Source organism: Erythrolamprus reginae, chromosome 9, assembly GCF_031021105.1.
Source record: "Erythrolamprus reginae isolate rEryReg1 chromosome 9, rEryReg1.hap1, whole genome shotgun sequence".
Classification (NCBI taxonomy): Eukaryota; Metazoa; Chordata; class Lepidosauria; order Squamata; family Dipsadidae; genus Erythrolamprus; species Erythrolamprus reginae.
The window spans coordinates 20,124,669-20,150,849 of record NC_091958.1 but is presented as its reverse complement, the minus strand read 5'-3'; the positions used below and the strand labels follow the sequence as shown (position 1 = coordinate 20,150,849).

General features: G+C 40.9%; 1 protein-coding gene across 7 annotated transcripts in view; it reads right to left on the bottom strand.

The window, feature by feature from the left end:
- The window catches only part of WWOX (WW domain containing oxidoreductase), a 760,885-nt gene that overhangs the window by 259,948 nt on the left and 474,756 nt on the right, over positions 1 to 26,181 (bottom strand). Inside the window, exons 9-10 of one of the 7 annotated variants that reach the window (XM_070760430.1) lie at positions 2,164 to 2,229; positions 1,244 to 1,273 (exon numbers count right to left, since the gene is read on the bottom strand). The exons of 2 other annotated variants lie outside the window; for them this stretch is intronic. In XM_070760430.1, the coding sequence (XP_070616531.1) occupies positions 1,265 to 1,273; positions 2,164 to 2,229 (75 nt within the window). In that variant the 3' untranslated portion in view covers positions 1,244 to 1,264. Of the gene's footprint in view, positions 1 to 1,243; positions 1,274 to 2,163; positions 2,230 to 6,579; positions 6,668 to 9,499; positions 10,221 to 13,711; positions 15,063 to 26,181 lie in introns of those variants that run through there. 4 more of the 7 variants (XM_070760433.1, XM_070760431.1, XM_070760432.1 and 1 more) reach the window with 4 other exon arrangements.

Below are 26,181 nucleotides of genomic sequence, written 5' to 3'. Positions count from 1 at the left end.
CCGGGCCACAAAGGAAACTTGCCGTCGACGCAGGAGAAGCTCCAGCTGGGCGGGGCGCTGCCGGTACTTCCTCTTGGGGCTCCCGCTCGCAGCTGTCAACCGGCTCCTGCTCGATGCCGCGGTTTTCGGCGCTCTCCTGCTGGGTCCCAAAGAAGGAAGGCGGGGAAAAGGCGCGAAGAATAAAGCTCTCCTTCTTCCTGCCTTCCTTCTTTGGCGCCCAGCAGGAGAGCGCAGAAAACCGCGGCATCGAGCAGGAGGCGGGGGACAGCTGCGAGCGGGAGCCCCAGGACGGAAGTACCGGCAGCGCCCCGCCCAGCTGGAGCTTAGCGGCACACCTGGCCATGTCTCGTGGCACACCGGTGTGCCGCGGCACACCGGTTGGGAAACGCTGTTCTAGTCCAACCCCCTGCTTAGCCAGGAAACCTTACACTACTTCAGACAAATGGCTATCCAACATCTTCTTAAAAACTTCCAGTATTGAAGCATTCACAACTTCTGGAGGCAAGCTGTTCCACTGGTTAACTGTTTTCACTGTCAGGAAATTTCTCCTTAGTTCTAAATTGCTTCTCTCCTTGATTAGTTTCAACCCATTGCTTCTTGTTCTGCCCTCAGGTGTTTTGGAGTATAGTTTGACTTCCTCTTGGAAGGGAGGGAGGGAGGAAAGAAGAAAGAAAGGAAAGAGATTGGAAAAGGGAAGGAAGGAAGGAAGGAGAGATGAAGAGGAGGAGAACAGATCAAGTGTTAATTATATTTAGCTTATAATTTCAGTTAGAGTTGTACTTTGCTTACCAGCTTTCCTAATATGTACCTCTAATTTAAAAAGTGACACTGGTTCTTAGTATTTCAAAACGATTTTATTTATTTCATACATAATTAGACATATTCCAAAACTATAATTTCCATGGCGTTTTAGATTTCTGGTTTACTGTCTGGATTTAATCTCATGATTCTTCTATTTGGTTTTTTAAATTGCTTTCTATTTTTTTAAATGTTATCTCTCTCTCCCTTTCTTATTGCCTGGGAGTGGAAATAAGTTGACAATGTGCCTCATTACTTGGTATAAATGACTCTTTTTTCAAACACGACAACTTTAAGATGGCTGGACTTTAACTCCCAGAATTCCCCACTCAACATAAACTTGTCAAGTTTGAAAAAAGACAACAACACTGATGTAAATGATTCTATCAAATCACTTCAATGCTCACAGGGACTCCGAGACGCTGAAGCAAAATTGAAGAACATCTTGGTTCCAGGTACCGTTATGTCAACATACCTATGGGGAGGAGATTGAGGAAGGAAAGAACAGGAGAGCAGACTTGAAACAACCAAGACCTAGAAGATCATCACCTCGAGGCTCGACTACTGTAACGCTCTCTACATGGGGCTACCTTTGAAAAGTGTTCGGAAACTTCAGATCGTGCAGAATGCAGCTGCAAGAGCAATTATGGGCCCATCTAAGTATGCCCATATCACTCCAACACTCCGCAGTCTGCATTGGTTGCCGATCAGTTTCCGGTCACAATTCAAAGTGTTGGTTACGACCTATAAAGCCCTTCATGGCACCGGACCAGAATATCTCCGGGACCGCCTTCTGCCGCATGAATCCCAGCGACCTGTTCGGTCCCACAGAGTTGGCCTTCTCCGGGTCCCATTGACTAAACAATGTCGTCTGGCGGGACCCAGGGGAAGAGCCTTCTCTGTGGTGGCTCCGACCCTCTGGAACCAGCTCCAGCCTGAGATTAGGATTGCCCCCACCCTCCTTGCCTTTCGCAAACTCCTTAAAACCCACCTCTGCCGTCAGGCATGGGGGAACTGAAACATCTCCCCCTTGCCCATGTTGTTTTGGTGTTAGATTGATTGTGTGCTTGTTTTTTTAAAATATTCTGGGGTTGTTTTTTATGAATTTTTAAGCTTAAAATTGTAATTGGATTGGTGGGTATTGGATTTGTTATTATGTATTGTTTTTACCTTGTTGTGAGCCGCCCCGAGTTTGCGGAGAGGGGCGGCATATAAATCCAATAAATCTAATCTAATCTAATCTAAGTTGAGTCTGTCAGCAAGAAATTACTCAGGAAGAAATGTTTCAAATCATCCCAAAAGGGTTGAACCTCAAGCGTAGAGTTCTAAAATAATTTTTAAAATGCTATAAAATGCTGGAATCACCTGTGTATAATACTTTGTCTTTGGCTTGGAAGATGTGTTCGTAGTATTATGTTTTCTCTTTGTCTTCTGCAGATAGAAGAACAACTTTATTGTATCAAGGAAGCCCCAAATCAATTTAAATTACTGGCATATTTACTTATGTTGCAACAAGGAAGAATTGTATACACTCGAACAATACACCACACACCGAGAGAGGCTATGCAGCGCATGAAACAACGTCTCAAAAACAATTCTGCCTTAAATCACAGCTATTTAGACATATAATTTACATATAAACCTATTTTGATGATACTGCATGCCATGTGTCTCGATCTCATTAGAAAACTAAGTACCATTTGGAAGGCAGGGAAGAAGTAGCTGCAGAAAAAAATCAAGCTGCGTTTTGTATTAGAATAGAAAATGTTTGTATTACTCTGGGAATACGGTTGGTAAAGAAAATAAGATAGAACAATTTTTTTTTATTGTAATAGGGTTCCTGACTGCTTAAATCCTATTCCAACGACTTACCCATGATAGGGGAATTGGACCTCAGAGCATTTAAAGTAGGACGGAGAAGATGATAAGAAAGAAACGTACGGGCCTGAATAAAATTCATATTCATTCCCCCTGCATGAGAGTTTTGCCAAGTTTTGGGGGGTTATTCCTGTTGTGGTTAGCTCTGGCCCAGCTCCTGCCCCAAGGACTGTGGATGTTTTGCCCCCCCGGTGGAATCTGCTGATGAAGGCTCCTCTGACCAAGAAGACATGAGTGACAGGGAGGAGGAGAGTGGGGCAGACAGCTCAGAAGGAGGTCAATTATCTAGCTCCTCCTTGGATTCAGAACAAGAGTTAATGATACAGCCACGCATGTGGAGAGCGATGCGTAGGCAACAACAACTGAGAGATTATTATCAAAGAAAATGAGGCCACCTGTGGTTGGGTGGGGCTGTGGTAATTAGTGAGGCTGCTATAAATAGCAGCCTGTGGGTTTGGCCATTGTGGAGGATTATCTGATCCTTGTGTTTCGTGACTGCTTTACTGACTTTGACCTTTTGTGTGCTGATTTTCCCCCGCTTTGAAACTAAACCAGAGCAAAGTGTTTCACTTTGTGAAAGAAGAAGGACTGTGAATTGCCTCGCAGCTGCAAGCTAAGTATTACGGAACTGATAAGGGACTTGTACAAATTACCAGTTTGTTTGGAGACGAGTGCTCTTTGCTATACCAAAAGAGGGCTTGGTTTAAGTGAATTTTCATTATAAAGAACATTGTTTTGAATTTTCAAATGTGTGTGTGTGTCTGAAATTGTATCTGTGCATTTTGGGAGGATTCTACCAGAGAGCTCGACAGAACAATTCCAAAGTAGACAATAGTGTTTCTCAAGCTAAGCAGTCCTCACTGGAACAAACCCTCCCTCATTTGGAGGAAGCAGCAATGAAAAAAGTCTGAAAACTGGGAAGAGCTGGGAAGTTCATTAGCACCTAGTTAGGGCTGGGAAAAAAGCTTAGAAAAAGCTACAGTTGTAGTATAAGATGCACCCAAATTTTCAGCCCCTTTTTGGGGAGCGGGGGGAAGGTGCATCTTATACTCGAAAAAATATGGTAACTTAACTTCTGGGTCTTCAATAGTTTTCCAACTCTTTCCGTTTGCTTTCCTGCTGTTGCAGATCTTTCCATTGCAAGAGATTCCACGGTTCACACAGGAGAACAAAATATTTACTTACTTACTTACTTACTTACTTACTTACTTACTTACTTACTTACTTACTTACATACTTGTTTGTTTGTTTGCTTGTTTATTTATTGGATTTGTATGCCGCCCCTCTCTGGAGACTCGGAGCGGCTAACAGCAATAATAAAACAGTGTACAATAGTAATCTAATACTAAAAACGATTAAAAACCCATTAATATAAAAACGAAACATACATACATACATACCATGCATAGAATTGTAAAGGCCTAGGGGGAAAGAGGATCTCAATTCCCCCATGCCTGACGGCAGAGGTGGGTTTTAAGTAGCTTACGAAAGGCAAGGAGGGTGGGGGCAATTCTAATCTCTGGGGGGAGTTGGTTCCAGAGGGCCGGGGCTGCCAGAGAGAAGGCTCTTCCCCTGGGTCCCGCCAAGCGACATTGTTTAGTTGACGGGACCCAGAGAAGACCCACTCTGTGGGACCTAACTGGTCGCTGGGATTCGTGCAGCAGAAGGCGGTCCCTGAGATAATCTGGTCTGGTGCCATGAAGGGCTTTATAGGTCATAACCAACACTTTGAATTGTGATCAGAAACTGATCGGCAACCAATGCAGACTGCGGAGTGTTGGTGCAACATGGGCATATGCTTGTTCTTTCTCTTTGAGGTTATGAATCATACTGTTTGGTTCATTAATGATGCTTTGTAAAATGCTATCTTATAGAATGCTATGTTTTTTAGTTCAATCAACTATGAACATATAACTCTTGATGACTTGGGGTGTGGCACGGAAACAACACAACCAGAGTACCAGCATGAGTTCCTTTATTGGCAATAACTTTGCCCCCAACATCCTTTTTACTCTCCGGCCTGGAGAAAAGCTCTCCCACAAACCTTTAGCAGCTTCTGGCTGTAAATACTCCAGTCCAAACATTGTAAGCAGAATGACTGCAATCAATCACTCCAGGAGGGCAAGATAATGAGTCCCAGAAGTGAAGAATTCACAGCAATAATTCCAGCAAGACAAGCACACAGAAGCATGACAATAATTCAAAGTCAGGAGGAATGCCAGGAATGCAGGCCACAACTCTCAACACTAGCGGAATTCAGTGCTTGTTCCTGACAAACGCCCTTCCCAACTGTCCCTCCTTTAAACTCCATCCCCAGGTGTGCCTTGTGAAGGGAATTGGGATCCTTTCTTTCTTCATAAGCCATGCGACCCATGTTGCTCTTTTCTGCATTCTTCTGTGTGCACCCTTGGATGAGGAGGGGGTGGCATTGGTCTTCATCTGAAACCCCTCTCCCTTGTTCTATCTTCCCCTGCTCTACCCAGCCTGATTTTGCCCTTCTCCAGTTTCGTCCACAGCCAACAGAGCCATTCTCCTGCTATCTATCAGCTGTTCGTCTTCCATCTCAGATTCATAATTTGACATAACCCAAATATCACACAAGTGTAAAAAAGCTACTGAGGAGAAATAGGCAAGACACAGAAGTCCGAAAACAGCCTGTGAAACTTCATTAATAGTATGCATTAACAAATTAACATCTGTTAACTTTTTCATGATACAGTGTTACCTCTTCTTACGAACTTAATTCATTCCGTGACCAGGTTCTTAAGTAGAAAAGTTTGTAAGAAGAAGCAATTTTTCCAGTAGGAATCAATGTAAAAGCAAATAATGTGTGCAATTGGGGAAACCACAGGGAAGGTGGAGGCCCTGTTTCCTCCACGGAGATTCCTAGAGAGGCCCCACGGAGGCTTCTCCCTGCATTTTTTGGTTACAGTTTCATAGGTTCGGGTTTTGTAAGTGGAAAATGGTTCTTTAGAAGAGTCAAAAAAATATTGAACACCTGGTTCTTATGTAGAAAAGATCGTAAGTAGAGGCATTCTTAGGTAGAGGAACCACTGTATTTGGTTTTATTATATAAACACAGGACCATCTATATGGTCGCAAGGATAGAGGTCAAATTAGATTGACATATTTACTGTCATAAGAATTGAAAGTTGCATTCTTTATAAAATGAAATCAATTGCTATAAATATTAAAAAAGAAAAATATAGATATTGAACTATATACAAGATTGAATTGCCACTTGAAATGCATACTGATCCCCCCCAAAAATATTACTTATTTTAAAGAAATAAGTCTCTCTACAACATATCTTCCAATATATCTTAATTTTCTCAGCTTGAAAATGAAATGAAATGAAACCAAATGCACATTCAACAAACATGGCTTGGATCCCATCTGAAGCTTGAATGTGTTTGTTTATTGTGACCACAGCTCCCTGCAAGCCAGGATACATTCGGGTCAAATTCAGTATGACTTGTTTCTCAAGTCTCGGGAGTTTGAAAAGGAAAACACACTAATAAAGGTTACTCCTAAGTGATCTCAAAATGCAACAGCGGACTTATACTTTGGAATGTGATGGAAATTTTGATTTCCCAGAAATATGTGGTTTCTTGCCAACTAAAATAAATTATCCAGTTCAATTATTTAGGCTGGCAATGCATTGGTAATTAATATTACCTTCTGAAAATAAAATGTCTGAAATTACAGTAGACTTTCTGGCAAATAATTTATCTATTACATGTTAGTAGCTGTTGGGCATAAGAAATCAGGAACCAGGATTATTCAAATAAGTTTATTCCATGATTAATTATCTACAAGAATCTGAACGATTAATGGTCAAGGTAAATTGGTGGTAGATAAGAGTCAATGGAATTCAAGGAAGGCTGAACGTATATTTCTTGTGGATGCGAAGAAACTCCAAACTGATGATGCATTTGACTGGCCATCTCAGCCCAGTTATCTCCTACAGAAGTACATATTTCAGACATATCTAGGAATATTAATAGTTGATTGATTAATAGATTTGGTATATTGGTACATAACTGGAAATATAGCTTGTATTAAGTAAAGTATTAAGAAAAGATATATTGTGAGCCACCTTGGAGAGGGGCAGCATATAAATCCAATCAATCAATCAATCAATCGACTGATCATCAATCAATCGACCGATCATCAATCAATCAATCAATCAATCAATCAATCAATGTGTTTTGGTTATTACCTATAAAGCCTTACATGGCTTAGGGCCAGACTATTTACGGGACCACCTCTTGCCACATACCTCCCAGAGACCAATAAGAGCACACAGAGTTGGCCTCCTCCGTGTCCCATCGACTAAGCAATGCAGGTTGGCAGGACCATGGGGTAGGGCCTTCTCTGTGACAGCTCCAGCTCTATGGAACCAACAACCCCCCGAGGTCTGTATTCCCACCCTACTGGCCTTGCGTAAAGCCACATAGACCTGGCAGTGCCAGAAGGCCTGGGGGGCCATGAATTAACAACAGACAGGGCCGCATTGTATGAATGGTATGTATGTATGAGATTATGACTGCTTTTAAACTCCACACCCAATTTCCCAAGATCCTTTGCCTTTATACTCCTGGAAGTGACATCACACCCCAAAGAGGCTAGGTCTGTGCACTAATACCTTTTACTCTGCAACTCCTCTTGCCTTCTCAGCAATCTTCTATAGTGAGGGTCAATCCACTGACTTTCCCCTCTAATGTCTTCCTCATCCTCTGACTGGGAGCACTTCCCCCATTGTCACATCAGCCCCCTCTAGTGGTCCCTCGGGCTCACTGAGGTCACTTTCTCCTTCACTCTCACTCTCTGCATCAGCTGGCAACACCCCTGGGCCAGGGTATCCAGAGGGGCCTGGCTTATCCTCCTGAGGTGGACAAGGAGCACTCACAACAAGTTAGCGTACAAGACAAAAAACTGGAAATTATAAATATAAGCATTTCATAAATTGTTTCTGGTGCAAATCATGAGGACCACATATTATGTTCCAGTTCAGCTAATTTACTGTCCGTGCTTATACACAAGAATCTAGACAATTAACAGTCAAACAATAAATTGGTGCTAGGTAAGAATTAAAATTCAAGAGGGGCTGAACTTAGATTATTTGTGGGAAGTGAACAATTATAGGATGTTCACTCTCTTGACTCTGCCCTCGGTTCTGCTTGTCCTTCTACAAATTGATTGTAAACAATGGAGTATATTGTATCACTTTTAAAAGATTAAAAATTGCTATTAAGCTCTAAATAGAATGTAAATCTCATGAAAAGGATTGGGGAAACATAAATAAATGAGATTGTGATCTATGATTATAAACTATCATAAATTCTACCCAATGCTAGTAGACGTCTCTTTTGATTTAAAACAAAACAAAGCAAATTATGAATTTGAAATATTAAGACTCAACTTCTGGATGTGGTACTACTCAAAATAAATGACCAGCACACAGAATTGCAAACTAAAAGGATTAATCCAATGGAAAAAAAGGTGATAGCTCTAATATGTCATTCAAATGGAGATCAACATGACCCAAGAGACTACAGATTCTATGATTTTTTGTCTTCACTCTGTCATTCTTTAATATTTTTATTAGTAGCCTGTTTTTTAAATGTCAACTAATTTTGATGGAGAATCCAGAATTCCTGGTCATTATTTCATGTGAAAATTTGATGTAAGTTGCATTCAAATAATTTAAAACAATATAAATAATTTAAATAAATGGAGACTACAAACGCTAACTACTGATGCATAGAAAACATTTAAGCACATTTTTGCAAACTTATATCTCCCAGCTTATCTGAAAAACATCTAAGTTATATATTTTACTTTTTGATATACTGTACAGGAATTATTATGGTGCATCTTGAAAACATAGCAGACAATTAAATTTTACTTTCTAGGCAATGACACATTTAGTACAATGAATAGTGACAAATTGCAAAGGCTATTAAACCTTTAGTGGTTTGCTAATTTTTCCCCATCCCTTATTTACTAACTTACTTTATTTTAGAACTAAAAAAGAAAAAAAATGAATTATCAATACCAAAGGAAGAGGCAGTCGAGAAAAGTGCCTTGGAAAAGATAATTCAAATGGTGGGATCTATGATGTGTCTATACAAAGATAAGGATTGTGCAACCCCATGATATTTGCTGTAACACTCTATTCAAGTGGAAAGTTGGACTTGGAAGAAATGAAATAGGAAGAGTGTTGACACCTTTGAACTTTGGTGTTGGAGACTATTCTGGACTCCTGAGATAACCAAGAAAACAAATAGATCAACCAAAAGAACCGAAGACGCTTCTTGGATGAGAAGTGAAATGTTTTCAAAGAAAGAAAGAAAAAGATGATCCTATTTCAGACACATTGAGTGAAGGACCCAGCATTCTTGAAAAAGCTCTAATACTCAAAAAGGTAGAAGGAAAAAGAAGAGGTTGATCAGCAAGAAGGTGGATAGACTAACTCACAATGGGGATGTCTACACCATTGGAAGCCCTGAAAGAAAGATTAGAGATACATATTCAAAAAGAGAGTCTATGTGATCACTCGGAGTTGAAAATAATTTCATATCCATCCAGCCATCCATCCATCGTCCATCCATCCATCTATCCAGCCAGCCAGCCAGCCAGCTATTTCATGTAGTTAAGTTCCAGTGATTACAATTGTGATCTTCATCTACCATCTCACAAATGAAGAAAAATAAAATAAAATCCCATCATGACTGCTACATATAAGTGCCTAACTGGAGTCATTTCACTGTAGTGTAATTTATTCTAGTTGAAAAATGACATTCATCAAACATGCAACTGGAGGGATGCTATATTTATGGAATAAATAAAATATTAACCAGCAAGGAAATCCATTCTGATCACTTGATGTTCCAGTATGTGTTGCAAGTAATCAGAAATCCCCAAAGGAACCTTCCACTTTGTGGGTGGTTTTTTTTTATTTTAAAAAAATATTGTTAAGCAAATTACTTAAGTGTTCAATATGTTGTTGCCACCCTAGCACTGGTTTTAAGAAACTACACAGATGCTTGTGCAGGTGAATCACGGAACAGGTTCAGAAAGAAACAACAATCTGCATTACGTGCGACAGAAATCAGAGGAAGTTTGAACTTTCATTCTCAGCCGATGCATCATTTGGGGCCGCAGATGTTCTCACTGGGGAAGACCCTTCCCACTGAAAGTGCTTGCAGAAGCAGTCTCGGAAACCAAAGACACAGGCAGTGGTTTGCTGTCTGGTTGTCTTTCCGATGGGAAACTTCAGCACAGTCATATGTGTCGTACCTTGGACAACATACCTGTCCAAACAGAGCATGCCTTTTTTGTTCTTTCAGGAAAGCCAAACCTGTCACCTTTGAATCTGTGCTTGAATTGTATTCAGAGTTCGTTTGGTAGGGAGGGTACAGAACAGGTTATGTCACTGTCTTCTTCTGCAACGTTCATCCTTTTGTCGTCTTCTGCATTCATCCAATCCATTCAACATTCATCCACTGTCTTCTTCTGCATTCATCCAATCCATTCATCTAGGGGGGATGAGAGACAGCGTTTTTACCCTCCCCGGCTCCAGGGAAGCCTTTGGGGCCTGGGTAGTGCGAAACACGAGTCTACTGGGCCCGACAGAAGTTGGGAAACAGGGGGAAGCTGTTTTCGCCTTCCCCAGGCACTGAATTATGGTTGTGGGCACTCACGCATGTGCAAAATTGCACGCACACGATATTTCGGCACCCGAGGAAATAAAGGTTCGCCATGGCTATATACATTCAAATCATAACAAAAATGGATCTGTGATTATTTCCACTGAAGGTGCTAGTCCAGGCAGGGTGTTAAACTCAAGGCCCAGGGGCCAGATCCCGATGGCAGGGTGCTTAGATCTGGTCTGCGAGGCTGGATCCAGCTCACAAGGTGCTTAGATCTGGCCCTGGAAATAGCAAAGGACTGGCCCATGGTGCTTTTATCAGTGAAAACGGGCTCCGGAGCTCTGTTTTCAGGTCTCATGGCCTCCTGCAACCCTTTGCCGTTTTCACTGGCAGAGTGTTGCGGGAAGTCGCGGTAGCCAAAAATGGAGCTCAGGAACCTGTTTTCACTGGTAGAGGATTGCAGGTCGTCGTGATAGATGAAAACAGAATTCAGGGGGTTGCAGGAGGCCATGGTAGCCAAACACGGAGCTCGGGAACCTGTTTTCACTGGTAGAGGGTTGCAGAAAGTCGTGATAGGCGAAAACCAAATTCAGGAATTCGTTTTTGCTGGTAGAGGGTTGCAGGTGGTCATGGTAGCCAAAAACGGAACTCGGGAACCTGTTTTCGCTGGTAGAACACTCAGGCTGCTACAAGCACCCCTGACATGAGTGCCAGCCACACCCACTGTGGCCACGCCCAACCTGCTACCCCTGCAAGGTCAAACACAACCCTGATACGGCCCCTGTGCTCGTGTGTTGCAGTGTTTCTAATAATACTTTTCTAACATTTTACTAGAAGCACAACACATTTATGTGCAAGTTTACACTGTAGACTGAGAAAAGGAAATGATTCCTCCAGCAGATCCCACACTGCTCACTGCTTTTGAAGCAAGACCTTCATTAAAGAATGACAAAGGCAATTTGGTGCCTGAGGATGGGTGAGATAAAAAGTATTATTATCATTATACAAGCGTGATGGCTGCGGATATAAAATATACTTTTAACACGTAAAATAAGCTCGGTTTCATATTTGCTGCCATAAAAGCACAAAAGAATTTCTAACTGCTGCCTCATTTTAAAATAGGAGCGGGGCTTCGAACAGAAGCTGGCTTTCCATATTGCAAATCTTAATTTTGCCAACCCAAAGAGGGACATAAGCTTAAAGGCCTGAATTTAACAAACCTAATTATCAAGGCTTAATTAGTACCAAGGGTAAAGCTTCATGGAACACCTGCAGACTTAATTTATGTCCTGACAGAGAGGAACAAGTGTTAATGGGCTGTATTTATGTTAATACCTGAACCTTAGAAAACCAGTGGGATAACTCAGTCTTATGTTGCAAGTTACAGGACAAACTTAAAAGTTTCATCGCCTTAATTTGAAAATCACTTTTTAGAGCTCTTTTTTGTTGTTTTTTTCTTTCTTGAAGAGGATGAGTAGAAATCTCATTTGCAAATAACTAGCACTAAAGTAGAAACATAGAAGAGTGACGGCAGAAAAAGACCTCCTGGTCCATCTAGTCTGCCCTTATACTATTTCCTGTATTTTATCTTAGAATGGATCTATGTTTATCCCAGGCATGTTTAAATTCAGCTCCTGTGGATTTACCAACCATGTCTGCTGGAAGTTTGTTCCAAGCATCTACTACTCTTTCACTCAAATAATATTTTCTCATGTTGCTTCTGATCTTTCCCCCAACTAACCTCAGATTGCGTCCCCTTGTTCTTGTGTTCACTTTCCTATTAAAAACACTTCCCTCCTGAACCTTATTTAAGCCTTTAAACATATTTAAATGTTTCAATGATGTCCCCCCCCTTTCCCTCCTGTCCTCCAGACTATACAGATTGAGTTTATGAAGTCTTCCCTGATAAGTTTTATGCTGAAGACCTTCCACCATTTTTATAGCCCGCCTTTGGGCCTGTTCAATTTTATCAATATCTTTTTGTAGGTGAGCTCTCCAAAAAGCATATTATAGGCCCATGACGGTGAACCTATGGCATGTGTGCCACAGGTGACAAGTGGAGCAATTTTTGCAGGCACTCGAGCCATTGCCCTAGGTCAGGGGTAGGCAAAGTTGGCTCTTCTAGGACTTGTGGGCTTCAGCTCCCAGAATTCCTGAGCCAATCATGCCACCTACTTCCACCTACTGCCTCTGATCCTGGCACTTCTAGTCCTGCTTGTAGATGCTTTGTAGAATAAAGTGATAGTCCCTCAAGTGCTGGAAGACCACTACCCTCTCACCCTAGTCCAGTGATGGCAAACATTTTTTCCTTGGGTGCCGAAAGAGCATGGGCACAAGCTGTTGTGTATTCATGAGTGTACACACCCATAATTCAATGCCTGGGGAGGGCAAAAACAGCTTATCTCACCCCCGGAGGCCCTCAACTTCTGGTGGGCCCAGTAGGCTCGTGTTTTTCCCTCCCCAGGGTCCAAAAGCTTCCCTGGAGCCGGGGGAGGGTAAAAATGCCCTCCCAGAGCTTCTGTGCAAGCCAAAAATAAGCTGGCCAGCACACACATGCACACTGGAATTGAGTAAGGCAATGGCTCGTGTACCAGCAGATATGGCTCTACGTGCCACCTGTGGCACTCATGCTGTAGGTTCGCCATCAGTGCCCTAGTCCTTCTCTTTGTTAGACTATACATATCTAGTTTACTCAATCTTTCATCATATGTTTTAGCCTCAAGAGTTATCATCCTTAACACCAATGCAATATTATTAGTAATCAGCATTGCTCAGTAATTGCCTAGAGTTTAAACAGTACTTTACTACACAAGTTGTATGTCTGCTGAACACAAATTTTTACCACCACACTGTGGGCGTGGCTTTTGCATTTTGTTTCAACATCTTTCAGTGCAAATTGGGTGTTCTGGGGTGGAGCTCCATGTTCGCTATCCCACTGCGTCCCCCCCACGTCCGGGCAGTAGCCCACCCCTGATTATTTAATATATAAAGTGTATGTACACAGACGCACGCACAGCTCTTCTAAAATTATACACATTCAACCTCAATTACTGTACTGTGATAGAAAAAACATACCCAGAGCCCAGAAAGGGGGGGGGGGAATCAAAATTTTGCTACCGGTGCTGTGTACCTGACCAAAGTTTTGCTACCAGTACTGCATACCTGACCGTACCCATAGGAGCCCATCATTGGCTGAACACCACTAGTGTTACGGTTAAGCCAATGAAATATCTCAGCCTTTTCATATTTAAGATGGCGAAACTGAAACAAAACGTCTACTTTGTCTTAAAGCCCCTTCTACAGCTTCCCATAAACTAAGACTAGTCTTGACTGGTGGGAAGAGCATGGTTAGGCCACAACTGCTGATCAGCATAGAATTTCACTGATAAAAGAGTTTCATTTTGTTCGGAAACCAACATTTCGGAACAATTTGTGCCGCGCGTGAAATGGCATACAAGTTGACAAAATGGAAACAAGTCTTGTTCATTAGATGAATTCTGAGAATTATGATATAAGTTCCGGATATGTTTAGTCATCAACTTTTCAGCAACACAGATGGTGTGAAACACTAAAAAAAAAAGTATGTTTCAATACAAACACAAACAACTTTCATAATTCGTATGATTTGTGCTTTTGACTTAAAATAGTCATGCATAAGTGTTTTGATCCTTTTATTCCTCTGTATTGGCATGTTCTGGTTCTCAAAATAGTTTCTCCACAATAAAGGATCAACTCAAAGATGAGTAACTATCCAGATATGAGTTATAAGTTATAAATAGATAGTTCAAAAAGATACTTTAATTAATTCCTTAGCAAGAATGTATTCACTCTTTGTAATATAGAGTCATCCTTACTGGAAATCTATTTGCTACTCTCTTGGAAATCCTTTGGTGATTTGGTTCAGCAGTTTCATTTACTTTATGTTCATATTTCTTACAGGAAGAATGGACAAAGAGGAAAGGGGATTTATGTGGCTTTCATTCTAATTTTTTTCCACTGCTTCTATATTCTTCAACTGTATTCGTACCTTAATGTCTAGCTGAGAAAGAATTCCTGCAAGTTAAATCCATCCACGACTCTTAAACCTACAAGAACTAAGGAAGAAAATATTTATGTATTTATGTGTTATATAACCAGAATTAAATGTAAAAATAAAAGGAGTAGGGTAACATTCTTCATGTTAATATTTCTCAGGAATTTTCTTCTGTGAAACATTTTTGGAAGGGAATCAAATGCCTACTGTGAATTAGGCAAGTGTTATATTCACGTATAATCTCACGTATAATCAAGATCACACTAACAGATTTCTGGCAAGAGATTTATTTGTTAAATTTACTACTTCTTTCTTTTCTTTTTTACATCTATTGGAAGGTCGAAAGCTGAGAAAAGCTGGAACATGATTGCTTTTTAAAGTCCACTAGGTTTTCAGACTAAAGTAACTCTTGGGCCCATTAGCAGATGCAGATTCTGACTCAATAGTTAAAAGTTTCATTCTCTCTTTTCTTTCTGCACAAGCTTCTGATCACAGTTTGTAGCAAAACACAGTTGTCTGCTTCAGCTGAAAATGAGAAACTGTAGTTTGTTACACACTGAAAATTGGCCGCTGCGAAATCTTTCATTATTTATGGAGGAGGGAAGAGATAAGGAATTCATTAGTTTGATATGCTTGTGAATCTTCCAAAGGTTATTTTCTTTTCTTTTTTTCCTTTTCATAAGGTGGAATGTGCTCTAGAAGAAAAATATGGGGCTGGGTCATCATATGATTATATTATTATTATTATTATTAATATTATTATTATTATTATTATTATTATTATTATTAAATAATTTATTACACTTGTATGCCCCCCCTCCACAGAGACGTTCAACTAACCCCTATGGCAAGAAAAGTTGAAAAATGGATCAAAAAATCACTTAACAACTGTGTTGCTTAGGAATGGAAATTTTGGGCTAAACTGTGGTCATATTTCAAGGACTACTGTACGTATTTTATGGGATGTATTCTAAGGGAATGCCCCAAAAGTTGCTCCCCATGGACAACCAGTTGAATATCAGCCGGCATTGTGTGGTGGCAGCCAAAACAGCTAATGCAATTCTAAAATGCATTAACAGAAGGATACAATCAAGATCAAGCAAGGTACTAATACCACTCTATAAAGCCTTAGTAAAACCACACCTAGAATACTGCCAGTAAAGTAGTCTTTTGCAATTGACAGATGGAGATTTTGTCAATTCTGATGGTTTTCAAATGTCCCCTGAGATTCTTTGGCACTGCGCCCAGCATTCCAAGGACCACTGGGACCACTTTCACTGGCTTATGCCAGAGTCATTGCAGCTCGATATTCAGATATTCGAATTTCGCAAATTTCTCTAGCTGCTTCTCCTCAATTCTGTCTCCTGGGATTGAGGAGAAGCAGCTAGAGAAATTTGTGAAATATGATCTAAAAATTGAGCTGCAACGACTCTGTCAGCTTATTATTATTATTATTATTATTATTATTATTATTATTATTATTATTGTTGTATTATTATTGTTGTTGTATTATTATTATTATTATTATTATTATTATTATTATTATTATTATTATTATTATCATTATCGTCATTATCATCATCACAGATAGTCCTCCCTTTACATCATTTTTTTCAGTGACCGTTCAAATTTACAATACCAAATGAAAACAAGTGACTTATGACCATTTTTCACACGATGTCTCCATGGACACATAGACACCAAAATCAGACACTTGCCGATTGATTGCCATTTCCAAGGATCACCTCTTGCGAACTTCTGACAAGTTACGTCAATGGCGATGTCTGATTCACTTAGCAACAATGTAGCGGTGGGTTGATCCCGGTTCTGCCCAGTTCTGTGAACCGTTAGCGGCAGTGGGGGATAGGCTCCGCCCACCCACCCAGGACTCTTCTGCTCATGCACAGAAGCGTTGCGTGAACCGGTAGCTGCAGGATTTAAGACCCACTGCTACAACTACTATATGCTACAACTATGTACTAACTTAACTAAGTAAAGGGGTTTTAGTTACTGTATTTTTCGGAGTATAAGATGCACCTTTGCCCTACCCCCCAACATAACAGGATGGAAATAACATTGCTTCTTATACACTGAATACAGCCATTTTTGGCCTCCCAAAGCCCTACCCTCACATCTCATTTTTGTGAAAAATGGGCTCATTTTTCACAAAAATGGGGTGCGCAGGGGGTTTGGGAGGCCTGCACAGGGTTCCTGGAGACTGGAGGAAGGCAAAAACACTCCCGTTTTTGTGAAAAACAGCCCATTTTTCACCAGTTTTTTTGCAAAAATAGGAGTCAGTTAACAAACCAGTTAGGTCCCACAGAGTGGATCTTCTCCGGTTCCCGTCAACTAAGCATTGTCGCCTGGCGGGACCCAGGGGAAGAGCCTTCTCTGTGGCGGCCCCGGCCTTCTGGAACCAACTCCCCCCAGAGATTAGAACTGCCCCCACCCTCCTTGCCTTTCATAAACAACTTAAAACCCACCTCTGCTGCCAGGCATGGGGGAATTGAGATCCTCTTTCCCCCTAGGCCTTTACAATTCTATGCATGGTACGTATGTATGTATGTTTGGTTTTTATATTAATGGATTTTTAATCATTTCTAATACCAAATTACTATTGTACACTGTTTTATTGTCACTGTTAGCCGCCCCGAGTCTCCGGAGAGGGGCGGCATACAAATCCAATAAATAAATAAATAAATGTGGCAAGAAAGCTTATAAAATGGGGCCAAACTGTTATAAATTGTGATAGTTTATAAAGATTATTAAGTGCAAAAAAATTGCATATTATTTCCACAGCAAGGAAGCTGGCTGTTTTATTCAAAGAGAAGATATTTAATTACATTTTTAATTTCAATATCACTTCTGAGTTTTGTGCTTATGATGGAAAAAAATCTGGAGCTTTTGGTTTTGCGAATTAGCTAGATTTGTTGTTATAGAAGTGACTGGTTATATACTAATTTGTGAAAGTAAAAAGTTGAGGCTGTTGTTAACATATGAGCAATCCTTGTTTTCCAAGGTTGTGCATACACAGAAAGGTTTACATATAGATAAGTTTTGAATAACTACCCAGCCACATACAGATATACTGACTTGAATTAAGGTTTACTTTGAGAAATAGCATATTCCTATAAACGGTCCAAAATCATACACATAATAATCAGCTGTACTGTTGTTATACAGTAGCGTGCCAAAAAGTTAGAAGCCAACTATTTTTTCTTTCTTCCCTTGTACCTCCTATTTTCTGCCCCATCTCTTTTTCTTTCCTATTTTTATGTATTTTATACATTGATAAAACAATAAAAGTCAAGAGTAAAACAGGGGTAAAAACCACTTAACAAACGTCTCACTTAAGAACAGAGATTTGAGGCTCTATTGTGGCCTAGAAAGTTTAGAACTAAGAAGCCTTAAACAAGATCTAAGTATTGCCCACAAGATCATATGCTGCAACGTCCTGCCTGTCGGCAACTACTTCAGCTTCAACCACAACAACACAAGAGCACACAACAGATTTAAACTTAATATTAACCGCTCCAAACTTGACTGTAAAAAATATGACTTCAGTAACCGAGTTGTCGAAGCGTGGAACTCATTACCGGACTCCATAGTGTCATCCCCAAACCCCCAACACTTTACCCTTAGATTATCTACGGTTGACCTATCCAGATTCCTAAGAGGTCAGTAAGGGGCGAGTACAAGTGCACTAGAGTGCCTTCCGTCCCCTGTCCTATTGCTCTCCTATATCTCCTATACCTTTCTTCTATTCCTATATCTCTTCTTCTATTCTTTCATTGGTATGTTCTATTACTATATCTTCTTTTCTATTCTTTCTTAGATATATTTTACTATGAGTATCTCCTCTATAACCTTCATCATGTATTTTACTATGTGTATATAGATATATACCCACTAAAGCCCTCATTGTGTATTGGACAAAATAAATAAATAAATAAAAAGTATTATCTTTGAATCAGTGTTGATTCTTGGTAAATTGCCTGCAGCTTTTTTTTTGGGGGGGGGGGCAGATGTTGGAAGTGGTTTGCATTGCCACCTTTTCACGGCTGAGAGTGATTATCCCAAGGTCGCCCCGCTGGCTTTGTATCTAAAATGGGATTGTAAATCACAATCTCCCATTTTGTACTCTGATAGTTTAGCCACTAGAGCAGCGATGGCGAACCTTGTTTTGCTCAGATGCCGAAAGGGTGTGCACGTATGCGGGTGTGCCCACACCCATAATGCAGTGTCTCCCCCCTGTGCATGTGTACTGCCCCCACACTGCCCGCATGAGCACAACATTGGTGGGTTCCTACCGGTGCAGTCCAGATTGCCGCCATGATAGGAACCCACTGATGATGCAATTTTCAGCAATTTTTTCCCCAGTGTCTCAGCTGTGCTTTGGGTGAAGAACAAACGTTGGCATTGAGATAGAAACATAGAAGACTGGCGGCAGAAAAAGACCTCATGATCCATCTAGTCTGCCCTTATACTATTTCCTGTATTTTATCTTAGGATGGATATATGTTTATCCCAGGCATGTTTAAATTCAGTTACTGTGGATTTACCAACCACGTCTGCTGGAAGTTTGTTCCAAGGATCTACTACTCTTTCAGTAAAATAATATTTTCTCACGTTGCTTTTGATCTTTCCCCCAACTAACTTCAGATTGTGTCCCCTTGTTCTTGTGTTCACTTTCCTATTAAAAACACTTCCCTCCTGAACCTTATTTAACCCTTTGACATATTTAAATGTTTCGATCATGTCCCCCCTTTTCCTTCTGCCCTCCAGACTATACAGATTGAGTTCATGAAGTCTTTCCTGATACGTTTTATGCTTAAGACCTTCCACCATTCTTGTAGCCCGTCTTTGGACCCGTTCAATTTTGTCAATATCTTTTTGTAGGTGAGGTCTCCGGAACTGAACACAGTATTCCAAATGTGGTCTCACCAGCGCTCTATATAGCGGGATCACAATCTCCCTCTTCCTGCTTGTTATACCTCTAGCTATGCAGCCAAGCATCCTACTTGCTTTTCCTATCACCCGACCAGATGAGGCTGGGTGTGCAGGCGGGTGGGATTCTTCTGACACGGAGAAGATTTTTTCTTCTGAAAAAACGTCACCAAAAATTGCATCATCAGTGGGTTCCTACCGGTGAGGAGCTCTGGACCGCACCAGTAGGAACCCACCACTGGCGCACCATCCCCCATGCTCCCCCTTCTTGCACATGCGCACAGGCCTCACTGAAACAGACCGTTAAACTGTTTTCCACTCTACCCGGGGTTCAGGAAGGCCTCCTGAAGCCTGGGGATGTGGGAGGGAAGAGTGATAAATGGCCAAATGGGCCAACCGGAAGTTTGGAAAAGAACTTCCGGTTGGGCCGCTGGGCCATTTTTCAGCATCCCCAGGTTTCAGGAGTGAAAAGCAGCCAAAAAGAAGGCTGAAAATCAGCTGGCCAGTGTACATGGCCAGCACATACATGTACATGTGCACTGGAGCTGACATAGGGCAACGCCTCTCATGCTCTCAGATATGGCTCCACGTACCACCTGCGGCACACGTGCCATAGGTTTGCCATCCGACTATGGCAATTTTAAGAGTTCTGGGATTTCAATTCTATAGGAAATCCTTGACTCTAAAAGCTATCAGGTTAGGCACCCCAGTTCTAAACCCAAAGTGGCTCTCCACGTGTATTATAGCTTACATTTAATGTTAGGATGCGACAAAATGGACAATGCAAAATTGGTATAGGTAGATGGTGGACCATATTCAATTTAAAATGATGGATAAAAGGATAAATTTGGATAATGAAACTGAATTGAAACAACTGATGGGACGGTGGGACAAAGTAAGACGATATATGGCGAGTAGAATCCGAGACCAAGCTACAAGAAATAAATTGGAATCACTCCATAATATGTAATTAGATATTTTGCTCTTGGCTTATAGTGGTTTATATAAGAAACACCCCCGATATGGTGGTGGGGTAAGTGTGTGTGTCGGGGGGGGGGGGCAATTTTTTTCACTATGCACTGTTTTATGTTGTGTGTATATTAACCTTGTTAAAAAAATCAATAAAAATATTTTTTTTAAAAAAGTTTATATTTAATATGGTACATTTGGTTTCACTTCTCTAAATGATGTTATGAATAGTCAGACAATTTTACCTTATTATTTTACCCTACATGGCATTGGACGAGATTACTTATGGGCCCACCTTCTGCTGCATGAATCCCAGCGTCCGGTTAGGTCCCACAGAGTTGGGCTTCTTCAGGTCCCTTCAACTAGGCAATGTCACTTATAATAATTATAATAATAATTTATTAGATTTGTATGCTGCCCCTCTCCGAGGACTCGGAGCGGCTCACAACACTTGGCGGGGCCTAGGGAAAGAGCCTTCTCTGTGGGGGCTCCGGCCCTCTGGAATCAGCTCCCCCCGGAGATTCGTACTGCCCTCACCCTCCTCACCTTCCACAAGAACTTATTTACACCACCAGCCTTGGGGTCACTAGACCCTAGCCTCTGTCCAACGAATGTGCGGTATGTGTTCGGTTTGAAGCTGAATCAATGTTTTTTAATGTTTTAGTTTTTACAATGATTTTAGATTAGTTATTATATTAATTGGATCTCTGCTGTGTCATTGTATATTGTTTTTCTTGATATGTTGTGAGCCGTCCTGAGTCCACGGAGAGAGGCGGCATACAAGTCCAATTAAATAATAATAATAATAATAATAATAATAATAATAATAATAATAATGATGATGATGATGATGATGATGAAATATGAAATCCAGCATAGTGATCTCGTTTGCTGTGTTGTACTGACATAATAATAATAATAATAATAATAATAATAATAATAATAATAAAAAATAATAATAATAATAACAAAAAAAACCCAACAACAACAATAATAAAACCATGAAGCAAATCTCAGTTAGTATCTTATCTGAATCTGTGAACTTAACATGGATTAATTTGATTCAAGTTCTAAAGGTACCTTTAGAATTTGTGAACTAGGGCTGGGGTTACGATTACAGGAATTGTACCAAGTGTGTACACTTACACACACACACACACACACACACACACCAAGAAACACATCTAGATACTGGCTGCTGAGATTAGTTTACTTAAACCACACTGCCTGACTAATCGCCTCCGGCAACTCAACCCCTTTTGCTCTAAAATAGTTATTGCTCTATTATAACCAGATTTTATAAGGCTTGAGAAACTGGTGGGCAGCTTGTTAACCATAACAGCTGAATCATAAAATGCACTGGAGGATTTCTGAAACTGATTTATCTTATCTATTAGATAGGTATGACTGGCCTTTACATCTAAATATATCTTCTTTAAGCCATATATTATTATTCAATGCACTTCCTCAGAGATCAAGCTAGATCGGGTACACGTTTACTTGGAAGTAACTACATTGAACAGGGGGGATTACACCGGCTTGAAGTGAAAACTCCTTCCAGGAATTGCTTGCCAGAGCAGATCTGCCCGATTATTTTTTTTAGTTGATACTTCAATTGGAGTTGGCCACTGTGCGAATATGCCACTCAGAGAATATTTGGATGCATGACTCCTTGAACAAATACACAGATGTCCTTGCTTTATCTAGCTATGGTTATGACTAGAAAGAGTAACTGAAAAACCTTATCTCCTAGAATAAGGAAGTTGGTTTCGATGCATGTCTCACGTATTTTGGGCAACGCACATAACTGCATCTCACATATTTGGGCCATGTCATACAGGGGAATTCACCAGAGAAAGCAGAGTTGGCGGTAAAAGGAAACCAGGCTGCCAAAGAACATGATAGCAGGACATCAAAGCTGACAACAACCAGAGCACAGAATAATTCAAAGGAGGAGTGCAAGATTGGAAGATCTGGTCCCTGAAATTGCTAAGAGTTGGACATGACTGAATGGGTAACATCAATATCCTCTTCCTCCTCCCTGTTCCTTACCTCTTCCTCCACCACTATCATCTTCTTCTTCTTCTTCTTCTTCTTCTTCTTCTTCTTCTTCTTCTTCTTCTTCTTCTTCTTCTTCTTCTTCTTCTTCTTCTTCCTTCTCCTCCTCCTCCTTCTTCCTCTTCTTCATCTACATCAAGCAGGGGTTGCCACTCCTGCCGCTCCCAGTGCACTGCGTATACATCTTTGGGTGATTGGCGGGTGCGCGTGCCCCAATGAGAACTTGCTTCTGCGCATGTGCAGGAAACAAAGGACAAAGGGAACAAGGGACACGCGCATGAGATTTCAGCAATGTGCAGAAGCAAAAAAAAATCACCAAAATCTCAAGCACGGGTATGTCCCTTGTGAGATTTTGTTTCCTCTACAGAAGCAAGATCTCGCTGAGGCAGTGCTATTGCTAACATTGTTGTAAGCCACCCTGAGTCTAAGGAGAAGGGCGGCATAAAAATCGAATAAAATAAAATAAATACTTGAACCCCACCCAACCACAGGTGCACTCAATTATCTCCTATAATACTTTTGAAGCTGTTCACTCCTATGCATAGCTCTACGCATGCGTGGGTCTATCATTATTTCCTCATCCAAATCTAAGGAAGATAAGGATGATTGACTTCTTCCTGGGCTGTCCTCCAAGCCCCCTTCGTCCATCTCACCGTCACTCCCTTCTACAGAGGACAATTCACCGTCTGACTCTGTCGGCAGCAAAACAGGCCTATGACATGTTGATGTTTTCCCCGCATCCACCTCCTCAGTCCTTGGAGCAGGAGCTGGGCCAGAGCTAACCACAACACCTTTGATTCTGGGATTCAGTCAGAACATTGCCACTGGTTGGTTCTCTATGAATTAAATTGGATTTTACAACTCTCCGAGCAATTGTGAAGTTTGCATCCTTGCAGTTAGTGACCCAATCAGTTTGCATTCTTCACAGATCTGAGTCTCAATGGAAATCTATGACCAGAACAAGTACTGGTATCTTCTTTTTCGATCATAATAATGGCCTCCAGGCCATTTCACCCACAAAATGACCAGCAAATTGGCCATAGTGGGTCATTAACCACTGAAGCCATTGAACCTTATAGCCTACACCAAGAAAGCCATTAACCACTCTGAAGACTTCTGTTGGATGACCTTGGTAAGATCACATTTGGAACGTAGTGGAATAAAATATATTTTGCCTGCTGAAGTTTCCAGTTTCAATTGATACCTTCCCGAAGTGGAGCAAAAAAATACATCTGTCTGGTATGCTGTAAATCTGCTGTGTTAAAAAAATGTATTGGCTAGACCGTGGTGTATTTGACGGCGGCTTCCTGGTTTCAGGGTGTCCGGGGGGGGAAAGCATTTTGAAATTCCCTGATACTTCCCTGTAACTTGTGATCTAGTTAAGGCACGGTCATAGATGACATCATACCAAACGGCTAAGCCGTGGAGAAATATCGGTAGCGGAAGAAGCAAGTTGTTGCCAAAGTTATGCAAATTTTTGCTTGACTCTGCCAGGCAGCGCAATCCTTTTTTTTTAAACACGATTTTTTCCTGACTTTTAAACATTTTAATAGTTTGGTTTTCTCCCTGATTTATTCCGGGTTTTTGTTCACGATTTCCCTGATAATTTATTTATTTTATTTATTTATTATTTAGATTTGTATGCCGCCCCTATCCGCAGACTCTGGGTGGCTCACAACAGAATAAAACAATTCATAACAAATCTAAATTATAGTTTAAAATATTTAAAAACCCCATTTACTAAACAAACATACATACAAACATACCATGCATAAATTGTATATGCCCGGGGGAAATGTCTCAGTTCCCCCATGCCTGATGACAAAGGTGGGTTTTAAGGAGCTTACGAAAGGCAAGGAGAGTAGGGGCAGTTCTAATCTCTGGGGGGAGTTGGTTCCAGAGGGCCGGGGCCGCCACAGAGAAGGCTTTTCCCCTGGGGCCCGCCAACCAACATTGTTTAGTTGATGGGACCCGGAGAAGGCCCACTCTGTGGGACCTAATCGGTCGCTGGGATTCGTGCGGCAGAAGGCGGTCTCGGAGATATTCTGGTCCAATGCCATGAAGGGCTCTAAAGGTCATAACCAACACTTTGGATTGTGACCGGAAATTGATCGGCAACCAATGCAGACTGCGGAGTGTTGGTGAAACATGGGCATACCTAGGTAAGCCCATGACTGCTCTCGCAGCTGCATTCTGATTCCCTGATTTCCAGGTTTGTTGGACACCCTGTGATTTTCTTTGCCTTGAGAAATGATCCTAATCTGCATCCCATGTTTGTTTACGCCCTGAGAACATTTCATCATTCTTAGCACCTTAGATTACTAAGGTGTCAATATGGCCAATTGTATTAGGATTTAGCTCAACAGTGTTAGTATGGGCTGGACCTGTAGGAAGTTCTTCTAATGGCTTCAATCAAAACAAACAACTGAATATATTCACTTCCCTTGTAGTGGCTGCCTGAAACTCAAACTTGACCTATCCCTGGTAAGTACTGGTATATCCTGTCTGCTGTCTTGAGAAGGAATTAGTATTGCTCCGGGATCAGGTATCAGTTGCCAGCTGTTGAAGAACAACTTCAACAACTTCAACATTCTCTCTGAGAATGGACATAGCTGGACAGCATGATAATATACTGTTTTTTCCCACCCATAGTCCAAGAAAGTAAGAGAAACTGTTTTTGCTGGAACAAAAACAAAAGGCAGGTCTGAATTCAAGATCATGATTTATCTGGCAATGTAACTACAAAGCATTTGGTCAACCTATCCTTCAATGCAAATTGGTGCTTACCTTCTGGTTTCTTTGGTGTGTTTGTAGCTGAGCTCCTACCAGACCTTGTGAAAGACAAACTATGCACTGGGATGTTAATCACTAACTTAGGATCTCCTTTAATTGATTACCATTTTAAAGAACTCTGTTGCAACCAAATCCAGGGGAAAATCTGGCTACGGACAAGACTATTTGCAATAAGATTCGTGATCTGTTCCATTTAGACTTCTTTTGCTAATCTTTCTTTCCATTTAAAATATTTAAGAACCACCCCAAACTACAGTTACAACCCCAAAGTACTCAACTCTTGTTGAGTGACCAACAGTAACTCCAATAGTCAATGAAATGGAAACTGCAGTTTAATGTTTCCAAATGTAAAATAATGCACTTGGGGAAAAGGAATCCTCAATCCGAGTATTGTATTGGCAGTTCTGTGTTAGCAAATACTTCAAAGGAAAAGGATTTAGGGGTAGTGATTTCTGACAGTCTCAAAATGGGTGAACAGTGCAGTCAGGCGGTAGGGAAAGCAAGTAGGATGCTTGGCTGCATAGCTAGAGGTATAACAAGCAGGAAGAGGGAGATTATGATCCCGCTATATCGAGTGCTGGTGAGACCACATTTGGAATACTGTGTTCAGTTCTGGAGACCTCACCTACAAAAAGATACTGTATTGACAAAATTGAACGGGTCCAAAGACGGGCTACAAGAATGGTGGAAGGTCTTAAGCATAAAACGTATCAGGAAAGACTTAATGAACTCAATCTGTATAGTCTGGAGGACAGAAGGAAAAGGGGGGGACATGATCGAAACATTTAAATATATTAAAGGGTTAAATAAGGTCCAGGAGGGAAGTGTTTTTAATAGGAAAGTGAACACAAGAATAAGGGGACACAATCTGAAGTTAGTTGGGGGAAAGATCAAAAGCAACCTGAGAAAATATTATTTTTCTGAAAGAGTAGTAGATCCTTGGAACAAACTTCCAGCAGACGTGGTAGATAAATCCAGAGTAACTGAATTGAAACATGCCTGGGATAAACATATATCCATCCTAAGATAAAATACAGAAAATAGTAT